Below are 20,603 nucleotides of genomic sequence, written 5' to 3'. Positions count from 1 at the left end.
ATGTGTAGAAGTTTCAAGGTTGTGAGGAAAGCTGCAATGATTAAAACAGTGGTTTCTGCATGGCTCTAGGTAACGGCTTCTCCAAAACTAACGGTGACGAATGGGTTTTCCTTCACAATAGCAGCGAGTTTAAGTATCAGCTTTGACTTAATTGTGTAGAATACCACGACCAGTACCGACAATAATATTCGTAGAATTTCCACCCAGTTCCTCACATATCTAAAATAGGTCCACTTAGCTTGATACAGCTTATACATCTCGACGATGAAAAAGACGAATGCCATCATGATAAATAAGAACTGACAAATCAGATAAAACTCGTAAAAGCCTGTTTCAGTACTTTTCAGCAGAAGAGTGTCTATCTTTGAAAAAGGATAGCCATACCCTGTGGGCAATATTTCAAAATGATATGCTGAAATGATTAGGTAGCCCATGTTAGGGTTATAGATAGTGAACTCAAGTAGGACGGCACGGGTCTGCCGGTCGATCCAACCGTATTCTATCAATTCGGAGATGACTGCCTGAGCTTTACTGCTATTGTAGCCTAGATCTGCAACATAACCACCTCCGTCATGAACATCGAAGTAACCCCAGCTAGGTGAGAGTTCTTCGTTTGGCACATATTGCCATGGTACCGGGCATAGTTCGGAAAAATTTGCCCATTCTACAGAACCACTGAAGGGTTCCCAGCCTGGAAGGTTCGCAGGAGTTTTATCCTCTTCATCGAAATTATAGAGGTCGTAGTAGCTCCTGTTTATGATGCCTCGCACCATCCTTGGAACAATGCAAGAATCTGATAAAAAAAAATGTAAATTAATGTCGAATACAGTCCTCACAAGTTTAATTGCCTTGTGTACTTTTCTTTCGTGTTGCCGGAACGAAGATTTCATTGTTATAATCAGAGGAATCTGCCCTCTCTTTATTCTTTTATTTCTTTTATTATCCAATTTTTCCCTTTATTCCTTCTCTTTCTTTTCTTCTCCATGATTTAGGTTCTAATGTTTGCTATATTTGCACTAACTTGAAAAACAGAAAAAAAGTTGTAAACTTTATTTTAAATAATCATCACAATTTTCTGGCTCCTAGGTTCACCGTCGACGATAATTTTTACCAATTCTACGTTTATGAGAATGAAAGTTTTTAAATAATGTCATAATTACCTTTCTTTATCCTTAGTTGTCTCAAGCGAGGTATTCCTAAGAGAATAGACGTCTTGTCACCAATGTACTCTTGCTTTTTGATTTTGTCGTTGTTGTGAAAATCGAGCCATTTCCAGAAATACGGTGGATCGCAAGCCTAGCCAGGAAAAAATGTTCTAAATGTGTGGTGACCACGAACCAAAAGACACACATGCCAGGGAGGTAGAGAAATATTCTGCGTAATTATAACGTGATAAATTGAAAATTGAATGTGTGTGGTTTCAGTTGCTCAAGTGCAACTAAGTAATAGCCATCTCTAAAATAAAACTTTGACTTCCGTAGAGGGAATTTTCAGTAGTTAAATCTCGCTTTGACATAGAATATATCAATATCATATCGCGTTCAGTTAAATTTAAATGCACTTAGTGGAACTTTTACCATTCATTTAATACATAAAGCGCTACCTAGAGGACAAATAACACAACAGACATTCACAGAAGAAAAACTCACTTTTTCCACAATTTTTTGGGGCGAAATTAGAATAAACAAATTATTGGGATGGTTACTCAAATTGGTGACATAACTCCAAAACACGAGCAATGCAGTGGGTTGGAGCATTCATCCACTCACCCAGCCATGTGAAATAACTCTTATTATAGAGTTGGGTCACCATCTTTTCAATGATGAGGATATCTGTGTTGCATCAGATCCAGTCTTCGCCCTCCTCTGTTCCCGTTCTATCACGTCATTTGCGTTAAGGCGTATGTCGCGTGGGATCTGCGTGCACGATGTGAACCATTTATAGATGTTGTTAAGACTAGTGATAGGTCTTTAGTTCTCACTCGAGAAGTCTTTTGGTTTGGGTATGAGTCGTGTTCTACCCTTTGCAAACCATAACGGGTAGGCCTCGTTGACTTCAGAAATGGCCTTAAGAGCCATTTTCAGAGAAAATCGAAAATCGCATGACACTCGTGAAAAAAACGAATTTTTTTTCCTCTCGCCAAAACATCCCTTTTAGTAACCTTATTGAAGAAAAAATAATTTTGGGTTCAAGCGATTCATTATACGGGAGAAATTACAAAAAGTTTGAAAAATCGATTTTTTGCTGGTTTTTCGTACTCAAAAGAACAAAATCCGACCGCAACTTCGAGAAAACGGTGAACGCATAAGAAACAATCCCTAAAATCGAAACTTCAGCCGAATATTATTTCGTACTTACTCTTTAATTTCCTGAAAGAAATTTGAAGAAAGAAGTTTTTAACATTTACAATCGACAAGTTTAAAAAGGTCAAATTTGTATCCCTGGAAATGTTAATAAATGAAGGCGAACTTTAACTGTTGTAAAAGGCCACTGGTATATGCTGATTCTTAGTAAAACCCATATAGAATAAAACCTTGGCTATTGAACTAAATTACTGGAAAGTTTTAGCTCCGGAAATCCAATATAGTCCTCACACTAAAGTAAGCAATTTGAGTATCTGAGTAAATAAAATTTATGCAAATTAGACGGCCCGCTGAATGAATTCATATTTTTAACGCAAAGTTTTGTTGAACGAACAACTTACCATTGCTTGTTGCGATAGAAGTTAAATCCATCTCTCAATCTGTTTTTCCTGTGAAGTGGCAACTCATCTATACCTGATTTTGACCAAAATGTGTCCAGCAACTTCAGCGCTTGAGCTATCTAAACTCTTCCCACGCAGCGCTTATTACGCAATATAAGACGCTTTAATAATAATGAAACCCGATTATGTTTTGGTCCGAAAATAACATACAATGATGAAAATTAACCACTGCTCAAACCACACAGTTAACAAGGTGAGTATTATTCTTATTGAGCGAACAAATCAGATACTAGACGGGATAACAAGATCATGTGATGTGTAATTTAGAAAACGTGCAGAGATTGGTCACGCTAGCTTGTCGCATATGACGGTACGTGCTATACTTCGTACACAATGTAAACAGACAAAGAAGCAATTACAGCAGTCCCAATGAAAAAATGTACAACCGTACGTCTGTTTATAGATCATCAGTGTAGAAATATTCGACTCTAGGAACAATATTAATAAAACATTTCCAGGTCAAATGCTCCTGGAATAAAATTTATATATTGTCACGAACTGTTTCGCCACTTACTATTGCACGTGCCTCTACGATATTATTTTTAATTGAATTATTCCCGTCTAGTATTACGAATACCGAAACAGTGTTAGTGGAGTTTGTCTCGTTTGTTGGGAGAGCTTTGTTTTTTGTCATGGCTTCGGCAACGTTTCACTCGTGTAGTTTTTCTGGTTTATTACACGACGCCACACCCTGTGGTTTAAGCAGCGATTATCCAGGCCAAGTTGAAGTTTTCGCTTTAAGAAATTGTACAAGGGACATTTCGAGGCACTGCAAGCTGTATGGATTAAAAGCAGATACAGCACTTGACACTGAATGGAAACTGCTGTTAGCAAGAGCAGGTAAATCTTATGTACTGTCTTACCGTCTTACGTAGCGGCTAATAGTGGTGTACATTTCCATCATCTCTTTATCGCAGACCTCACGATGGTCATGTTATTCTAAGAAAATCTTCGGGTGATTTCCATTCAGCCCAAAATTCCGCAAGTTTCGGTTAGAAATCAAATGGAATGGACCATTTTGGTTCGGTCCTACCAGAATATTTGGGAACGCCTTTGAAGCTGGTCCAATTTGACCGGTCAGGTTATTTCGGTCGATCGAACCGAAATGTCCCCTTCCATTTGACAAAATTGTTTTCCCCAGTACTTGCCTACCGCTCTTTTGTATCCTTCTTGCAAGAACAATAAGCAAACGAGTTCATCTCTTTAAAAATCGCAGGCTTTTATCCGCGGCGCTAATATTTTGCAAACCAAATATTAACGCTTACGATAGCAAAAAAGATCTTTATTCACCACCACCACCCCCCCCCCCCCCGCTCCGCCACCCACGCACACACACCTGTCACTGATACACAGACTTTAAAGACTTTTTTATGAAAAAGGGGACCTCGAGATCTCCTAGCACACGAGCCTCTCAACTCGCTCTTGATGCATGCAATGGGTAATTTTCCCTTTACCTTTGTTTAGGGGTATTTGCAGTGGAAGAGTCCCACTTGTCATTGACAATATGCCCTCACCACAGAGCGGAATTTGGTATGCGCTGGAGATCCTCAAAAGTGAAGCGTAGCATTCCACTAGAAATAGCTGCTCACAAAACAGCCTCGGTCAAAGGCGATCGGCATTTGGACAGCGTTCTATCTGCATTTATTTTAAACACTGAAGGAATACTTATTCAAGTTGGATCGCGTAAGTTTATCGTAACACATTTGTAGCCAAAGTATACGCTTTAATTTTAAACGAGCGAGGGCGTAAAGCAACATATGCGCAAGCGTTACAATACCCTTTATTATCCTGTTCCCCTCCCCCCAAAGAAGAAAATGGCTTTGAAGAATAGTAAAGAAATCGGCGATGGCCTTTTAACAAGGTTAACATTTATTTTTGCTACAGCTCTTTGCAGAATGTGCAAGCAACATTTCGCGGAGACAAACCAACAACGGAAAGTGACACCCGCACCAATGATTGAAGTTACTCCATGCGTAGAACTAGAGACTTCAGAAGCAAATGTAAGTAAGTAAACGGTAACCTTGGATACAGACTGTTATTCCAACATAACAAATGCCAAAATTCCGAAAGGGCTGGGTAACTGTGAATAACTGTAAACTTTGAAAATGACTCTGAAAATGATTTTAAGACGAATAGGTCACTGTTCGTTTCTTTAAATTCCTTTCGGTCTGGCTGGAGCGGGAGTATTTATAATGATAGCGGTATGCATGTAAATTCATATTTTCTTTTTTTTAAAATGATTTATAACTTAAGTTTCGAACTATAATAAAAAAAATAATTCCTAAAGACAAAATAAACAGAAATATTGAAGTAACATTGATGTCTAATCGTCTTTTTTGTATGTTACAGAACAGCTCAAACTCATCTCCAGGACAAAGTGATGCTGGTCAATCTGTTGAAGAGTTCGCAGAAAGCCTTGGACGTCTAACAATCGCTGATGACACCTTTCTGTCACCAGACACAATAAGCACAGCTTCCACTCAGAGTGACGAGCCCACACCTGTGATCTTACATGAGCCGCGCGAAAAGCTGAGTGAGTTCCTGGCAGCATGCAAACTTGAACCGCTTGGAAAGCCATGGCTTTCTTGGAGTGATTCCTCTGAGCGAACAAGACAACGTCAAACAAGGACAGCCACAGAAATAGTAGCAACTGTGCTAAAGAGCGTCACCCCTGATAATGCTGGTGAACTCTGGCGACGTTTAGCCTCTTCTACGGCTATGAACAAGGCCCTAGGTGTAAGTGAGTTGTCACATTCAGAGCATTTGTATTTAGAGGCCCTAGCAGAAGTGTACCAGAATGCAACCAGCTGGGATACCCGTAGACAAGTGCTTTCGATTATGGCAGGGGTTGGAACTTTCAACGACACTTCCAGTTATATCCCGGGGTTGACAAGATACCGATACTCCATGGCTAATCTTCATCGATCACAGTTTGGCCGAGGCGCTCAAGTTCCACAACAGCCTACCACACGAATACGAGTAGACTTGAGGCAGCTTGACCACTTTCTTGGTTTCATCACGAGCCCGCATCTTGTTCAGGACCTTCCATTTGGGGAAAAACATCTCAAGCTTTCGTCTAGTGAGGTTATTCAAGTACCTAACGTAATCCGTATGATGATACCCGAGCGAGTGATACAACAGTACACTCAGTACTGTTTGGAGATCAACTTCAAACCATTCAGCGAAACTACTATGAGACGGGTACTCTTTGAGTGCAGTGCCTCTGTAAGAAAATCACTGCAGGGCTTAGATTATTTTGCAGCTGGAGGTGCTCGCGCATTTGATGATCTCGTGGCCCTCGTACGCCAAATAGGGGGATTAGGTTCCGGCAAGGAGTGGGAGACTACAGTTGTGCAAGCTCTTATGACAAGCAAGCAGTATTTGAAGGGGAACTATAAGGTAATGTGAATTCTGACTCCAGAAAGACAGCTTGAATAAAACTAAAAGTAAGTACTTATTTTACCTCGTCAACAAAATCATTCCGTAGAACAAATATATATTTTGTACTCTTTTTCTTCACTAAATGGTGCACGTGTAACTAGCTTACATAAATTCTCGAGATTAACAATGCGCGCACGAGGATAGTTTTTTTTCTATGGTTAAGGTTAAAAGTTATTCGCCCCCTTTCGATAATAATATACGTTAGATTAAAAAATCATTTGATTAACTATTATATTGAAGTATAAGCACAGACAAACAGTAATCTCAGTTTTGTCTTATCAACAGGTTCATGTCACAAGCCCCTCTAACGTAGCAGACCATTGTGTGTTGTTTACTCTTAGCGAAAGTAGTGATGCAGATTACCAGCAACAATGCAGTCACCAACACACTGATCTTTGTGACCGTTGTCAAAGTCTTCAGGAAACTCTGGCAAAGATTGAACGGGTCCTTGGCGAGACGACCTTCCGACTCAGGACGCGAAAGACGAAGCGCTATTTATATTCCAGACAGCCCAGCTGGCCATAATGTCCTGGAAATGCCACATCCTTAGATCAGCTAACCAAGACCAAGCGAGAATAGATGCACTGGAGAAACTTGATAATTAACGACTGGGCCATGAAGTTCCTGCCACAGAAATACAGAGAGTCCCAAACCGACTGGTTTGGTAAGCGAGGTATCTCCTGGCACGTTTCTGTCGTCTACCGTCGTGTGAGCGGGGTACTCCAGTGGCAGGGCTTTCTGCACATAGTCCAGTCGTGCAATCAAGGCAGTGCTGCAGTGGTTAAAATCATGCAGGATGTCCTGAATACCATCAAGCTGGAGCACAGTGAGATTAACAAGGCGTTCTTTCGCCAAGATAACGCAGGATGTTATCATTCGTCGTCCACCGTACTCTCATGCCCAGTGATATCCTCCTCCACCGGCATCGAAATCAAGCGCATTGACTTTTCTGACCCACAGGGTGGAAAAGGTGCCGCAGACAGGCTCGCTGCAACCTGCAAGAATCACGTCAGGACTTTCATAAACGAAGGAAATGACGTGACCAATGCCGAACAACTGAAGAGTGCTCTTCTTTCGCATGGGAGGATAGAAGGAGTTCGAGTTGCTGTCATGCAAAGTGTTGAAGAGGAAGCAGTAGTAGATGACAACAGAAAGATTATTGGTATCAACAAATTAAACAATTTCGAGTTTAAAGACGAAATTCTCGTAGCTTGGCGCGCTTATGGTATGGGAAAGGGAAAAGAGATCCCATTGGAAACAACATCAGAAGGTTAGCCTAATGAAAATTCACAATTCTTCCTTTTTTAGAATTATTTAATCGCGCAAATATATATTTTTTTATAGTTTGAGTAAAAAGGTGTACGTTTATCGTTTGTTATAGCCTTCAGACGCATGAAAGGCATCCATTTCCCATCCTGGTACGCAGCAGGAGCGGGTGTCTGCCACCCCGTGGGGTTTTGCTTTGTAAAAGACTTAAGCCCCTTAGACCCTTTATAAATTTATAGTCCTTGATTTGTTCTACAAAATTTTTAAAACGAACATTGCAGAATATGGCGGTTCTGAAGAACATGTCCGGTCATAAGATGTAAAAAGCAAACGTTTCATCTGTTCGCGCAGCAAAGTGGACCAAAGGGGCACTCTTCACAGGCTGTGCAGAGTGAAGTATTGAAGTAGGTGAACAGTGCTTTTTTATGTAAATCTTGTTTCTTTATGTGTTATCTACTTCAGAGCATGGCATTGGTTGGCTTTCATCTGAGTTTTCTTCTGGAGACTTTAGACCCCTTAGCCCAAAACCGACTCAGTCAAGGAAGAAGCAAGAGACGGAAGTGGAGCAGGTTCATGATCCCACTGACAATACAAATGAATCGTCATCCGTGTTTACCTGCCCTCAGGATGGGTGTGTTAAGGTCTTTCAAAGGCTGTCTTCTCTCGAAAAACACCTATCTTTAAAGAAATGCACCAAGTCTTTAGAGAAACGGTCTTTGTTAGACCTTGCCAAACTAGACTACAAGTCCAGGTTCAAAGAGGGCACGACCAGTCAAGTTATTTCGTTTGCGTCTTTTAGGGATACAAGAGAGGCTACATCCGGCGAAGTAGAGGTAAAAGAAGGATGGGCGCTAAAGCCGAGCGAAAAAGCATATCGCTTTAACCAAAACCAGAGGGATTATCTAAATGCGAAGTTTACAATTGGTCAAACCAGCGGCAGAAAACTGGACGGTGATATCGTATCACGTTAGATGAGACGTGCACAAGGACCTGATGGTGTTCGTTTGTTCAAAGTATCCGAGTTTCTTACCCCGCAGCAGTGCACTTCATATTTCTCACGTCTTGCAGCGAAGGTCCGACGGCAAACATCCGACGATGCTGAAATCCAAGCTGTAGTAGAAGAGGAAAACTTTACCATGGCAAGAGAAACAATCCTATCCATCACGCTACAGCACCCCATCACTTACGATCAGTACGATCTCTGTGCCATGGCCAAGGGAGGATCTCTGGAGCGACTTAAACTTGGAATGCTTCAAAACATTTGTCAGCAACTAGAATTAGAAGTACCTCCCAAGCCTGTTCGCCGCAAAGCGCTCTACGTTGACCTGCTGAAAAAAGCCGTCATTAATTGCACTTGCCAGCTCCGTGGGAAAAATATGTAGAAACAGAAAGTACTACCCTGCTCACAGACGTTTTTCTGTTTTGGGAATTTGGTGCGCGCACAAGATAAGCGATTGCTCGTGAGAGAGGGCGGAACGCGCTTTTTTTTATACGTGCACTCGACGATATCTAAAAATGAAGAGAGTCTGTGAACAGGCTAGTAAAGTACACAAATTGTAGAGTTTTGCCTAAACGGTGTTCTTACTTCTCCTCAGAGGCTTGCTTCCAGGAGTGAATCATTCACCATTTGCTCTCGCCGGAATAACTAAGTCAAGAAAAAATCTATTTTGTTGATTGTTTTGCTTCCTTTACTTATTTTTGAAGTTTGTTTATGTTTAAAAGAGCGTTCCTTTTCGGAAAGTGAGATCATTTCTTGTTTGTCAGGGTGAGTCCTTGTTACAAATCAGTCAGTTACCTTTCAGCTTGTGACTATTTGTACATTGTAAATGTCTCTTCCCGCTCTGACAAATCAATGACACCTTATCTTATAAGTGTGAAGAGGCATTTTAGCCTGCATAACAGCCGCTTTATGAGCCAAGCGAGGCGAACACGGTATTTGTTCGAAGCACGAAACGAGTGCGAAGCGCGAGACGAGGGATGGAGAAAAATAAAGCTTTATTTTTCTCCTCCCCTCGTCGCTTCTCGCGCTTCGTGCAAAATGCCACTTTCGCCTCGCTTGGCTCTTTTATGCAGGCTGGAGGTATTTCTGCAAGCTTTTTGAGTTAACCAAAGATAACTTTATTTATCTTCGCTAAACAACACTTCTAGAGGTCTCTAGAGAAAGCGTTACGCGCGAGAATGTGGAATTTTATAACACTTCACATCGCGTATTCAGCCCTGCGGAGTGGTTCTCCTTTTCTCGCGCTCGCGGCGTGAATTGGTCATAGTTAACTCAAAGATTATTATTAGCCTCAATAGGCTTTTCAACAATTTTGAAGAGGTCTGGAAGGTTTTAAGGATGCGATAAGCACACGCAAGTTTGAAGTTGTGTTGTGGACAAGCTCTAAATGAAACTGAGAATTTCTAGTTACCTGGCTAGGGTTTCCTGGTTTCGAGGAAAAATTATAAAAAAAAATCCAAAACAAAACTAAAGCAAGCTATAAAGTTGACTTTTATGCTTTTTTTTTTTTTTTTTGCTGTAGGGACTATTGCAAGGTGGGAATTTCGGGAATAACGAACTTATTAAGGAAACATTTGTGTTTGAAATATTTTGGGAAATATTATACCACTCTGAATCAAAAACTGTGATGAATGTCTTTCACAGCCGGTCAGCATATGCATGTGTCCAGACCAATACAAATATATAAATCAAATAATGCAAGAAGGTCGGTTCTGTAAAAAGTTTATATATTTCTTTCTACCAAAACAAAGGCCGAAAACAGAAGCTATTGAGTATTTCGTGACAGTTTGCCAACGTGACTTTGGCATGTAACCGATTTCCGGGTGAGTAGAGGTCATAAGACCTTGTGGTGGCTTGAAATCTTAATTAAACGAATTCAAAATCGAAGTCAACGGTGATGATGATGACAATCTTTAATGAGGAAACTTTTTCACTAAAAAGTGGTTTACAAAAAGGACCTCGAAAATTAAAAATTAAAAATTTACAATGAATAAAAATGCTAAAAGATGCTACTAAAAACTAATGTATCTTATGTGTAATACAAAACTTAAATCAATGAATTAAAAATCTGACGCTTCAAAATATTTACATTATCAGAGGCTCGTATAGTTTTGTCCAGCGAGTTAAAATCACTTACAGCATGATAGCCAGTTCTTTGTTTGCCCCAGTTTCTTTTAACGGATGGAATTTTGAGGTTTGCTTTATTTCTTGTGTTGTAACTATGCTGTTCTTGCTGAGTGACTAATGTTAGTTCGTGATGCGTGAGACCATTAAGACATTTATATACATGTACGCATCGGCGCTGGAAGCGCCTTTTTTCTAGTGTTAACCACTTCAGTGTAGTTAACGCATCAGACGCAGAGGAATACAGTGGTCGATCTAATATTATTTTAGCCGCCTTATTTTGAAGCACTTGCAAACTAGACATTAAAGTTACATTATGTTTGTCTCCCCAAACTAAATCAGCATACTCGAATAAGGGCATAACAAGGCTTTTATAAAAAAGGATGCGCGCCTTAAACGGTAACAAATGCTTAATGCGTCTAAGTAGGCCAAGCCTTTGATTAACTTTCCCTGCCATGTATTCGACATGATTTGTCCACGAAAAATCAGACGATATTAAGATTCCAAGATATTTAAAACAAGTAACATTGTTTATACAATGATCAAAGATTGAAACAGTTAGAGCTATTTTCCTCTGTAACTTCTTGTTACTGCCTATAAGCATGCATTTGGTTTTGTCCAGATTCAGTGTTAACTTATGTTCATTCAGCCATTTCGCCACAGCCAGGAGGTCTTGGTTGAGCTTTTCAGTCAGCTCCTGAGAGGAAGACCCATAGCAGTAGATCACCGTGTCATCTGCATAAAGTGATGCTTGACAGGCATCTAGAACGCTTGGCAAATCGTTAATGTAGATGACAAATAGCAGAGGACCCAGAATACTTCCCTGAGGGACCCCATGGGTAACTGGCAATTCATCAGACAACTCATTCCCACAACATGTACGCTGTTTCCTGTCATTAATGTAAGAGCGGAACCACTGAAGCGAGTTCTCACATAAACCAATTTTGGAGAGCTTGCGTAACAAAATCCGATGGTCCACAGTGTCGAAAGCCTTGGTTAAATCCAAAAACACGGCCCCACACAGTTTACCTTGTTCCATGTTCAATAAGACTTCATCAGCAAATGATGTCAAAGCAGATTCAGTAGAGAGACCCTTCCTGAATCCAAACTGTTTCCTTGTGAGAAGGTTGTTAATAACCAAGTGCTGGTACAGCTGGGAGCGTACGGCTTTCTCGAGAATTTTACTGAGTGTCGGTAAAATAGAGATAGGTCGATAGTTCGATGCATTTGACCGGTCGCCTGATTTAAACAAGGCTGTAATTTTTGAACATTTCCACAATTTAGGAAATTTACCAGTAAGAATCGATCGATTCAACAGCTTAGTGATGGAGGGAGTGATTGTATTAGCAGAGCTCTTGAGTAGTCTAGCACTAATTTTGTCCAAACCAATTGCTTTATTTTTCTTCAAAGAGGTAAGCTGCTGAAGCACAAACGATTCCTCTAGTTCAGTTAACTGGAACTGAAACAACGGTTGTTCTAAAACCAAGTTGCAATTCGACCAGGTAGTCGTTATTTTGTCAGCTAGGCGCTTGCCTATGGATGCAAAGAAGCTATTCAAAGCAACAGCAATGGATTTGGAAGTGGTGTGCTGAATGCCATCGGAAATGATGCACTGAACCTTTTCTGAGGATGAATTACGATTGCAAGCTTCGTTTACAGCTTTCCACATTTTGCCGTGATCTCCTCTGGCTTCCTCGATCATTTCGCAGTAATATTTCGACTTAGCAGATTTTACTAAGCGGTTTACTTTGTTCCTCAGTTTCCTGTAAGTGTTCCAGTGCTTTTCTGAGTTCGATTTACGTGCTTTACGATGATACCAGTCTCGATCTCTCATTGATTCGCTAATTTTGCTATTCATCCAAGGAATAGGTGTTCCCTTCACACGTCGTCGTTTGACAGGTGCATGATCGTCTGCAACTTCTGAAAACAGTTTGTTCCAAGTTAATAAAGCGTCATCGATATTGTTTTCATTGCCAACGACGTGCCAAGGAACATTCCTAAGATCTTCGTTAAATGAATTCGCATAAAAATTCTTGTAAGAGCGATACTCAAACATTCTTGGATGTGCTTTTGTGTGCACACCAGTCTTTAGAATGCAAAACACCAGGTAATGGTCACTCAATGGAAACGGAACAACACCAGATTTAACAATGCGATGTTCATTATTGACAAAAATCAGGTCAATCAAGGTCCGTGAGGTGTCAGATATTCGAGTAGGCTCTTTTATCAGCTGTGTGAAGTCAAAAGCGCGCGAGAAGTTGAGAAGTAGTTGTTTGTCTTTCTTGGGCAATTTTGAATTAGGCATCATGTTTGCGTTTAGATCTCCTAAAATGATCACATCCGATTTTTCAAGATCAACAGCAGGCATACTATCTCGCAGAGACGAAATAAAAGTGCGGAGATCGGCATCTGGTGCTCTATAAGCGCAACATAATAACGTTGGCTTACATTTATCTCGAATTAACTCAATCCATAAACATTCCTGTCCACCAGTATTGATATCATTCCGCAAACGAAACGCCAAATCTTCTCTTACATACATAGCAACTCCGCCATATCCCTCTTTATTGCCAGTGCGATCTAACCTTATGCACACAAATCCAGGGAGTTTTATTTCAGCATCACTTGTTGAGGAATCCAGCCAAGTCTCGGACAGAGTTAGCACGTCAAAAGTTTTGTTGTTAATTCCCTCAAGACGCAGAGAGTCGGTTTTGTTTGCGAGACTTCGTATATTCAAGTGAGCAATCTTGAGACCTCTAGTGGACTTGATATCAGCAAATGTCTGGTAGCCGGGATTAACCTCAATGTCACCAGCAAGAGAAATAAGAGTCAAAGCAAAACAGGCACGATGAAAAAGCTTACAAAGCATAACACTCTTCAGTCGTCCATTAGACTCTTGCCTCCGGGTCGGTTCGTTTCGATGAAATGAAGCACCAGCAACTTCAGCCCTGCAATTCATCTGGGAAACAAAATACGTCTCTCTATCGTTAAGCAAAGTGTTCTCATATACATCTGAGAACCTGAAGAACTCCAAAGTGATGTAAATACAGAGAAACACACATAAATTTGCGGAGAGCTTGAAGCCGCGTCCGAACGCCATGATAAAAGTATCACCTATGATGGCTTGAAATCTTAATTAAACGAATTCAAAATAGAAGTCAACGGTCTCGAATGCATTTTAATTCTGCTTTTTCCCCCTGAAGAAAACTATTTTAAAATTGTGGTAACGGAGTTTCGTCAAGCGATGACAGCTTCAGTTCGAAGTTGCGATCTCAATGATTTCGCTGGTAGCAAAGTAGCTAAACAAACGTTTTTCAGTCGTCATATAAAAAGTTATTTACGGCTCTTACCAACACAGCTGAAAGCTAGAAATAACATTTTCACTGTAAAAACATATTACAAGCAACAGTAAGTAGTCCTTTTACACTAAACTTTGCATTTAGTATGAATTCATTCAGCGGGCCGTCTAATTTGCATAAAGTTTATTAACTTAAATTCTCAAATTGCTTACTCCAGTGTCAGGGCTGTATTTAATTTCCAGAGCTAAAACGTTCCTGTAATTTACTTCAATAGCCAAGGCTTTATTCTATATGGGTTTTACTAGGAAGCGGCATATACCAGAGGGCTTTTACAACGGTTAAAGTTCGCTTTCATTTTCTAACATTTCAAGAGACACAAATACGACCTTTTTAAACTTGTCGATTGTAAATGTTAAAAACTTCTTTCTTCAAATTTTCTTTTAGGATTTTAAAGATTAAGAACGAAATAATACTCGGCTGAAGTCTCGATGTTAGGGATTGTTTCTTATGCGTTCACCGTTTTCTCGAAGTTGCGGTCGGATTCAATTGTTTTTAAGCGCAAAAAGACTGCAATAAAACGGTTTTTCAAACTATTTGTTATTTCTCCCGTACAATGAAACGCGTGAACTCAAAACTATTTTTTTCTTGAATAAGGTCACTAAAAGGGATGTTTTGGCAAAAGAAAAAAAATTCAATTTTTTTTTACGAGTGTCTTGCGATTTTCGATTTTCTCGGAAAATGGCTCTTAAATGCTCGCATAATTGCTTCGTGACACCTTGCTCGCTTCCACCAGAAGTTGACTAATCTCTCCGGACCAGGTGCACTAAATTTTCTCTTCTTGAGTACGACCTTTACGAGTACCTCGGTTTCTAACATCCAGTCCTGATCTGCAATAAACTGTACCTTTCTGGAAATTACTTGTTTTATTTCCTGAAGCCATTCAGCATTGTTGTTACCAGTCCCTCTTGTTTCCCATAGGCTCTTCCAAAAGATACTCACATCCTCAATATTCTCGAATACATCAGTGTTGCCATGGGAACCGTTCTTAGTTTTTTTTTTTCTACGTAGGTCGATCTTATGTTCCATCACACATGAATACAAACAAAGAGTAGAACCGCCTTGTAACTTGTTTAAATTGTTGTCAAGCGATCTTGCCTTATGTTTTTTTTAAGTTTCCTGCTGTCCCTTGTCTCTCCAGCTCTGCCTTCGCAATGGATATTCCCTTGCCGAGTTCAGCCGCTTCATCTTCAAAAACTTACCTCTTTCTGGTAGAATTCTTAGTTCCACTGTGACTCGTGCCTATCTTCTAGCCTTTCGGCAATAGAAAGGCAACAACGGTTAAGTAGAGAGCGCAGTTATCGGGCCACAAATAGCCAAAAGGGTTTTCAGATGACGATACGCGGTGCCGGTTCATAAATTCCATCACATTCTCCTTTATGTGTTATCATTGTTATTATCTCTTCCATCACAGTCTTAACTGGAGTTTTTTTTTTTGAGCATCAGCCGGGTGCAAACCATGCACCTAGGGCATCAGTCACTCAAGTCAATCATTCTGTTCATACCCCAAGCACTTTTTGGAAGATTCACGCAGATCCCATGTGCTTCTGACACTTTCTTTATGTCTTCCACCATCCTCTTCTTTTCTGTAGCAAGCGCACCAACAACCACAGGGATCACCACGGTTTTCATATGCCACATTCTCTGTATTTCCTATTCTAAGTACTTTTACTTGCTTTTCTTCTCCATTTCCTTCAGAGCGATGTTTCTTTCCTATGAAACAGTCATATCAATCAGTTTCCAGATGGAATCCACTGGATCTCTAACTACGATATCTGGTATGTTCGCTGTAAGTTATAGTTCACTCAGTATTGACCGGCATGTCCCATATGATAGTGATGTTGTTGTCGTTATTGTGCATCACAGTCTCTGGCTCGTGTTGGTATCATTTGTCTGTAGTCTCGATATCATGATCTTAACAGATGCTCCAATGGAGTTGGAGTCTTGAACAAGTGTTTCAGGACCTTAGCATTTTCCGAGGCCAAATTATCTTCTCTGTTCTCAAGCTCTGGCATTGTTACTTCCCTTTTGAACTTAGTAGCAGTCTTGGTTATTGAATTTTTGGCTTTAGATCTTTCATGTTCCAGCACCTGCTTTGGATATTGCCCTCTTTGTGCCTCAGATAATGATTAAGCGCTATTGTTACTGTTTTGAATGCCGTTTCTACATCAATCAGGCCCCTTCCTCCATCTTTTCTTGGGATGTACAGCCTTTCCACATCTGCTTTAAGATGTAACATCTTATGCATTTTCAATAGTTTGCGTGTTTTTGTGTCAATCTCCTTCAGTTCGGAGATTTTCCAGTCTATTTGACACATCTGGGACTGCAAGACTATTGATAGCTTCTACTTGGATTCTTCCATTGAGCTCAGTTTTTAGGATCATTTTGACTCTCCTATTGTATTCGTTTCTTATCTTCTCTTTCAATTTGCTTTGCTGGATACCATCACTTTAATCTACACCCAGGCATTTGTATATCCTTTCCTGGTCCAACTCTTGCAATTCTGTGTCCTCATCTATTACTATGTTTCCAGCTGAGGTCAGTTTACCTTTCTTCATACAGGCTTTGGCGCATATACCAAGGAGTTTGCATATAATTTGCTGTTGCATATAGGCCAAATACCATACCGATATCATCACTGAATTGTTTCACTATTTTCAGTTCTCCAACTTGTTCCTGCTCCTTCTTGCTGTATAATTTTAGATCATCAATATAATATAGATAAACTGATGTTAAAGACACAAGAGCTAGGCAAAGTAGCAGAGGTGAGAATGAATCTCCTTGAAAGATTACCCGTTTGATCTTGATCTGATCCGTTGTGATGCATCCATTATTGTAAAGCAGCTTCATTGTAGTTTTCCATTTGCTCATTAAGGTTTCCACTAACTTGATTAGTTTTTCATTTCTGCTGAATTCTTCAAGATGGAACGCCGAAATGTTTCTGTTGCTTCTTTCTGGTGGTTTTTCAACTGATGTCTGTTCTTTACCAAGGTTTCTAAAGAATTTTTTCTTTTGTTTGCAAACATCTGGTTTTGCCTGAATTGTTTTCTTCTTTTTACATATCTCCTGAGTTTTTGGGCTTTTGCTTGAATTTTGATGGATTCTCTTACTGTTTGCAGTTCTTGATTATCATTGTTATTATTATTATTATTATTATTATTATTATTATTATTATGATCATTATTATCATTCAGTGAGAATCAAAGTGTGAGAGCCTAAAAGTTATAAACACACTACGATACTCAAATCTATATGAATCCTCTTGAGGAGCAAGGGAAGCCCAGAAAAAGACAGAAAAGGGCACAAATACTTGCTTTTACAGGTTAAATTATCTCGCATGTAAACGTGGTATGAAATTAATTTCGTTCCGGAACGATTTGATATGTGTCACGCTTGTCATGCAACTGATATAACAAGATGGAGAAGATATGTAAAACGGAACTCCAATCTGGCTAGGATGTCGTATAGCATAACGTGATCATCGAAACAGCAAATAAAATCATAAATAAACAAGATAAGAGTGTTATGTTGGAACTTTTTGCAAATTGTAGTGATGTATGCCAGTAAACGGTGGCGACAAGTAGGCACGCCATGTATATTTCATAGTCGCTGGCAGGTAAATTTGCCAAACTTTGAGTTCGTCTCAAGATAGAACAACACAAATACACAAGTAGATTTTTACAGTAACTTTTTAACCATCCTTTAGTCTTTTAAAGAGCTTGATGCTACTTTTCGAAAAAGTATCTGGGACAAAAATATTCGCCAATAAATAAATATTTCTTTACCAGCTTCAACAATAAAAGGGGATTAAGTTTAGGTAATAAAACAAAGGATTGTGAGGACAGAAAAACCGGAGGTCAAGTAAATTCGTTACATGAGGTCACACAACTCGGGTAATATTCACGGTGAAAAGTTGCATATTTGAGCGGTCAAACGAAAAAATTATTCCTCTAAAACTGAAATACATTTCCACAATCATTAGAACATATTGGGCTACAAAATATGAAAGCAGGAGTAAAAGCAAACTTTTGGTGACTTGCCGCTGTTTTTCTCATGCATGTTGAGATTAGCTCTTAAAATCTCACTTGGACGATTTTTCACTTCTCACTTCCGATTTTTTTCGCACTATATTTTCGATCAAATGACGAGAAAAAGTTTAATTCTGGATGGCCTTACGAGTGCTATTAGTTTTAGATAAATGTAAAAAAATAATATTTCAGGACTGAAATGCAACGCCATTTTATTTCCTTCTTTTCTATAGTTGCATACTGGATTTTTCTGATTATTAATTCGATTTAATTCTTTTCATCAAGATATTTACAGGCACAATCACTTCTGTCCATATCTTCTACATTCACATTATCGTGCAAAAATCTGCAGAAGAATCCGCCCCTTGTGGTGCATGACTGTGATTCCGTGCAAGCAACAAAGGGACAGTTGCAATAGCTTCCAGAATCATTTACTGTATGGAAGTAGCTACAGTTAAACGAACGGCCTCTGTACCAGACTGTTTCATGTATCATTGGTAAAGAATGATCTACAAGAAATGGAAATAATGAATAAAGTTCTTATTAACGATAGTAAACAAAATATGTCATAGTTTGCACAAGCCTAAACTATTCTCTTTAATCTCTAGACGTACTGATGTGCAATGTATGACACGTCACCAACATTAAGGGGAGTACGTTTCTACAGAAACTTTGGGGCTGCGTTGGTAGAAAGTATTGCAAAATAAAATGGTTTTATGATGTGATTTGACAATGTTAATTGGCCACCGTAAAGAGCGTCTAAAGCTGACGTTTCGAGTGTTAGCCCCTCGTCAGAGCAGAGAAAATAGGAGCACAATTGAGATATAGCATCCTTTCCTCGTCTTTCGTTTTTAAAATTCTAATAGTTTAAGGCCAGATTAAAACTGGTTAACAGAATTAAATAATTTTTAGAATACTTTACCTTGTATCTTGGTTTTGTGTTTTTTCAAGTGTTTGGCAGGAGCCAAAAGAAATGCCAAAGACAAAAGCAAAACAACACTTGTGAGTTTGAAACTCATCTTAGAGATAGAACACGCTGGAAACTGAAAGAAAAGCAAACAGGAAACTCACAACATCACCGGGAGTAAGAAATTGTTACTTAACAACAAAGATTAAATGACAAAATAAGTACAAATGTAGGAGCACGGTTGTTCCGTTGAGCACACCGTCTGCAAGGCGAGTGTATCACCGTTCTTTTAACTCATAGTTCATATTACACAAAAGGCTTTTGTTGAACTTCTTCTTGCATGATGCAATTACAAAAGGTCGAACTTTCACTTATAAAAAGCGCGAAGTTCACGATGAAATACATAGACAAAGATAACCAGCACCACGCAGGAGAATAAAATGCAAGAAAAGAAGCTGTTATACGGTCAAATATCAGAGACAATTGTTAAAGACCATAAAAATTGTAAATTTTACGTGCTAAAAGGATACCATATAATGACGAACTTTGATTGAGAAAAATAAATTGAAGAATGTCCGAAAAAAGGTTTGAAATATGAAGAGACTTTACCTCAAGACTTACGGATCAACACACCCCTTGGTTGCGTTTGGATTGGAGAACTGAAACGTGATTGCCCTGCTCCTTAGATAAAGTTTTCACGGTGATTGCGTGGGTCAAATGTAACAAAGCAAGCACACTGCAACCAGACAAAAACAGGTGGAATATTGAAGGTACAATCTAATAAACTATGAGGTTTATATATATTTATTACCTGAACAAGTGCTGTGTTTTGAAAAGGGTAATTGGCATGGTGCTTTGTTTGTTTTTCATTAGATTCTTTGTTTTATTTTTAGCCCTTTCTAAAGCGCCTTTGTTGCTTTTAAGAAAAATAAGAAGATGACCGGAAATTTTTGAAAAATATAACAAACGTGTTTTAAAACTTCCGACTAGTAAACCAAAGAGATAGATGCGTCTGTTTATTATATGTCCGCTTCTCAAAAGGACTAGAAACTGTCCAATTATATTATTGATCTATTCAATATTTGCCCATTTACACCGATATTTTTGGCTTTTTCCCCACCAAGTTACAATAGGACAGAAAATGCCCGATCCTTATCCATAATAGTAAATGGAACAGAAAAAGGGAAGGCATTGGCAACTTCAAATCAAGTTACGAGCAAAGGCAACGTCGAAATTGAAATGTTTTTACAAGCGCAAAAATATAAAAACATTAAATGTAATACTAAGAGCGACTGAAAAGCATGGAAGTAGTTTTGAGAGTCACTAAAAGAATGAGGTTTATTGAAAACATACCTGCCTTTGTGCTGGAGCCCCCTTTTTTTAAGTGTTTTTCCAATTATTATTATTTCATCTCTGTTCGTTAACAAGATGGTACCAAGTACGAGCTATGCACAGTTTTTTAAGCTGCCTGCATGAAAGCCCGAGATTAGGGATGCACTTCCACTACAACGCAGCAAAATGTCTTCATGTTTTCTTAGAGCGTGAACAGTGACAATCTTGAAGACTGTATATACAACATCAACGTCTTCTATGGTGATTAGTCTAAGATCGCAATGCTGAACTGACGAGAACTGATCAAGCCACAGACAGGCGTAAAATGCACTACATTTTCTTTATCGAGCGTGTACCAGAATAACGGCCATTTTTTTTCTTCATT

The 20,603-nt window shown here is 39.3% G+C and overlaps 1 protein-coding gene and 2 long non-coding RNA genes across 4 annotated transcripts in view; 1 reads left to right on the top strand and 2 right to left on the bottom strand.

Moving 5' to 3' along the window:
* LOC136277900 (uncharacterized) overlaps window positions 1-19,595 on the bottom strand; it is an 80,327-nt gene extending 60,732 nt beyond the window's left edge. Inside the window, exons 1-3 of one of the 2 annotated variants that reach the window (XR_010716075.1) lie at window positions 19,496-19,595; window positions 18,902-19,022; window positions 18,195-18,488 (exon numbers count right to left, since the gene is read on the bottom strand). This is a non-coding gene — a long non-coding RNA (uncharacterized lncRNA). Of the gene's footprint in view, window positions 1-18,194; window positions 18,489-18,901; window positions 19,023-19,495 lie in introns of those variants that run through there. The other variant, XR_010716076.1, reaches the window with a different exon arrangement.
* LOC131789587 (uncharacterized) lies at window positions 7,329-8,333 on the top strand. The gene is made up of 3 exons (XR_009340621.1): window positions 7,329-7,475; window positions 7,753-7,875; window positions 8,271-8,333. It is a non-coding gene; the product is annotated as an uncharacterized lncRNA (long non-coding RNA).
* LOC131789614 (uncharacterized) lies at window positions 10,412-11,472 on the bottom strand. Its single transcript, XM_066160437.1, has one exon. It carries the CDS (start codon window positions 11,197-11,199, stop codon window positions 10,519-10,521), a length of 681 nt encoding a protein of 226 aa, XP_066016534.1. The 5' UTR covers window positions 11,200-11,472; the 3' UTR covers window positions 10,412-10,518.
* Window positions 19,596-20,603: the final 1,008 nt, after the last annotated feature.

The sequence above is a fragment of the Pocillopora verrucosa genome, chromosome 13, assembly GCF_036669915.1.
Source record: "Pocillopora verrucosa isolate sample1 chromosome 13, ASM3666991v2, whole genome shotgun sequence".
Classification (NCBI taxonomy): Eukaryota; Metazoa; Cnidaria; class Anthozoa; order Scleractinia; family Pocilloporidae; genus Pocillopora; species Pocillopora verrucosa.
Note: the sequence above shows the minus strand (reverse complement) of the source record. Positions and strands in the feature narration are given on the sequence as shown.

Excerpts from the sequence above, each read along its gene's own strand:
- LOC131789614 (XM_066160437.1), bottom strand. The coding sequence starts at position 11,199 with ATGCTTATAGGCAGTAACAAGAAGTTACAGAGGAAAATAGCTCTAACT.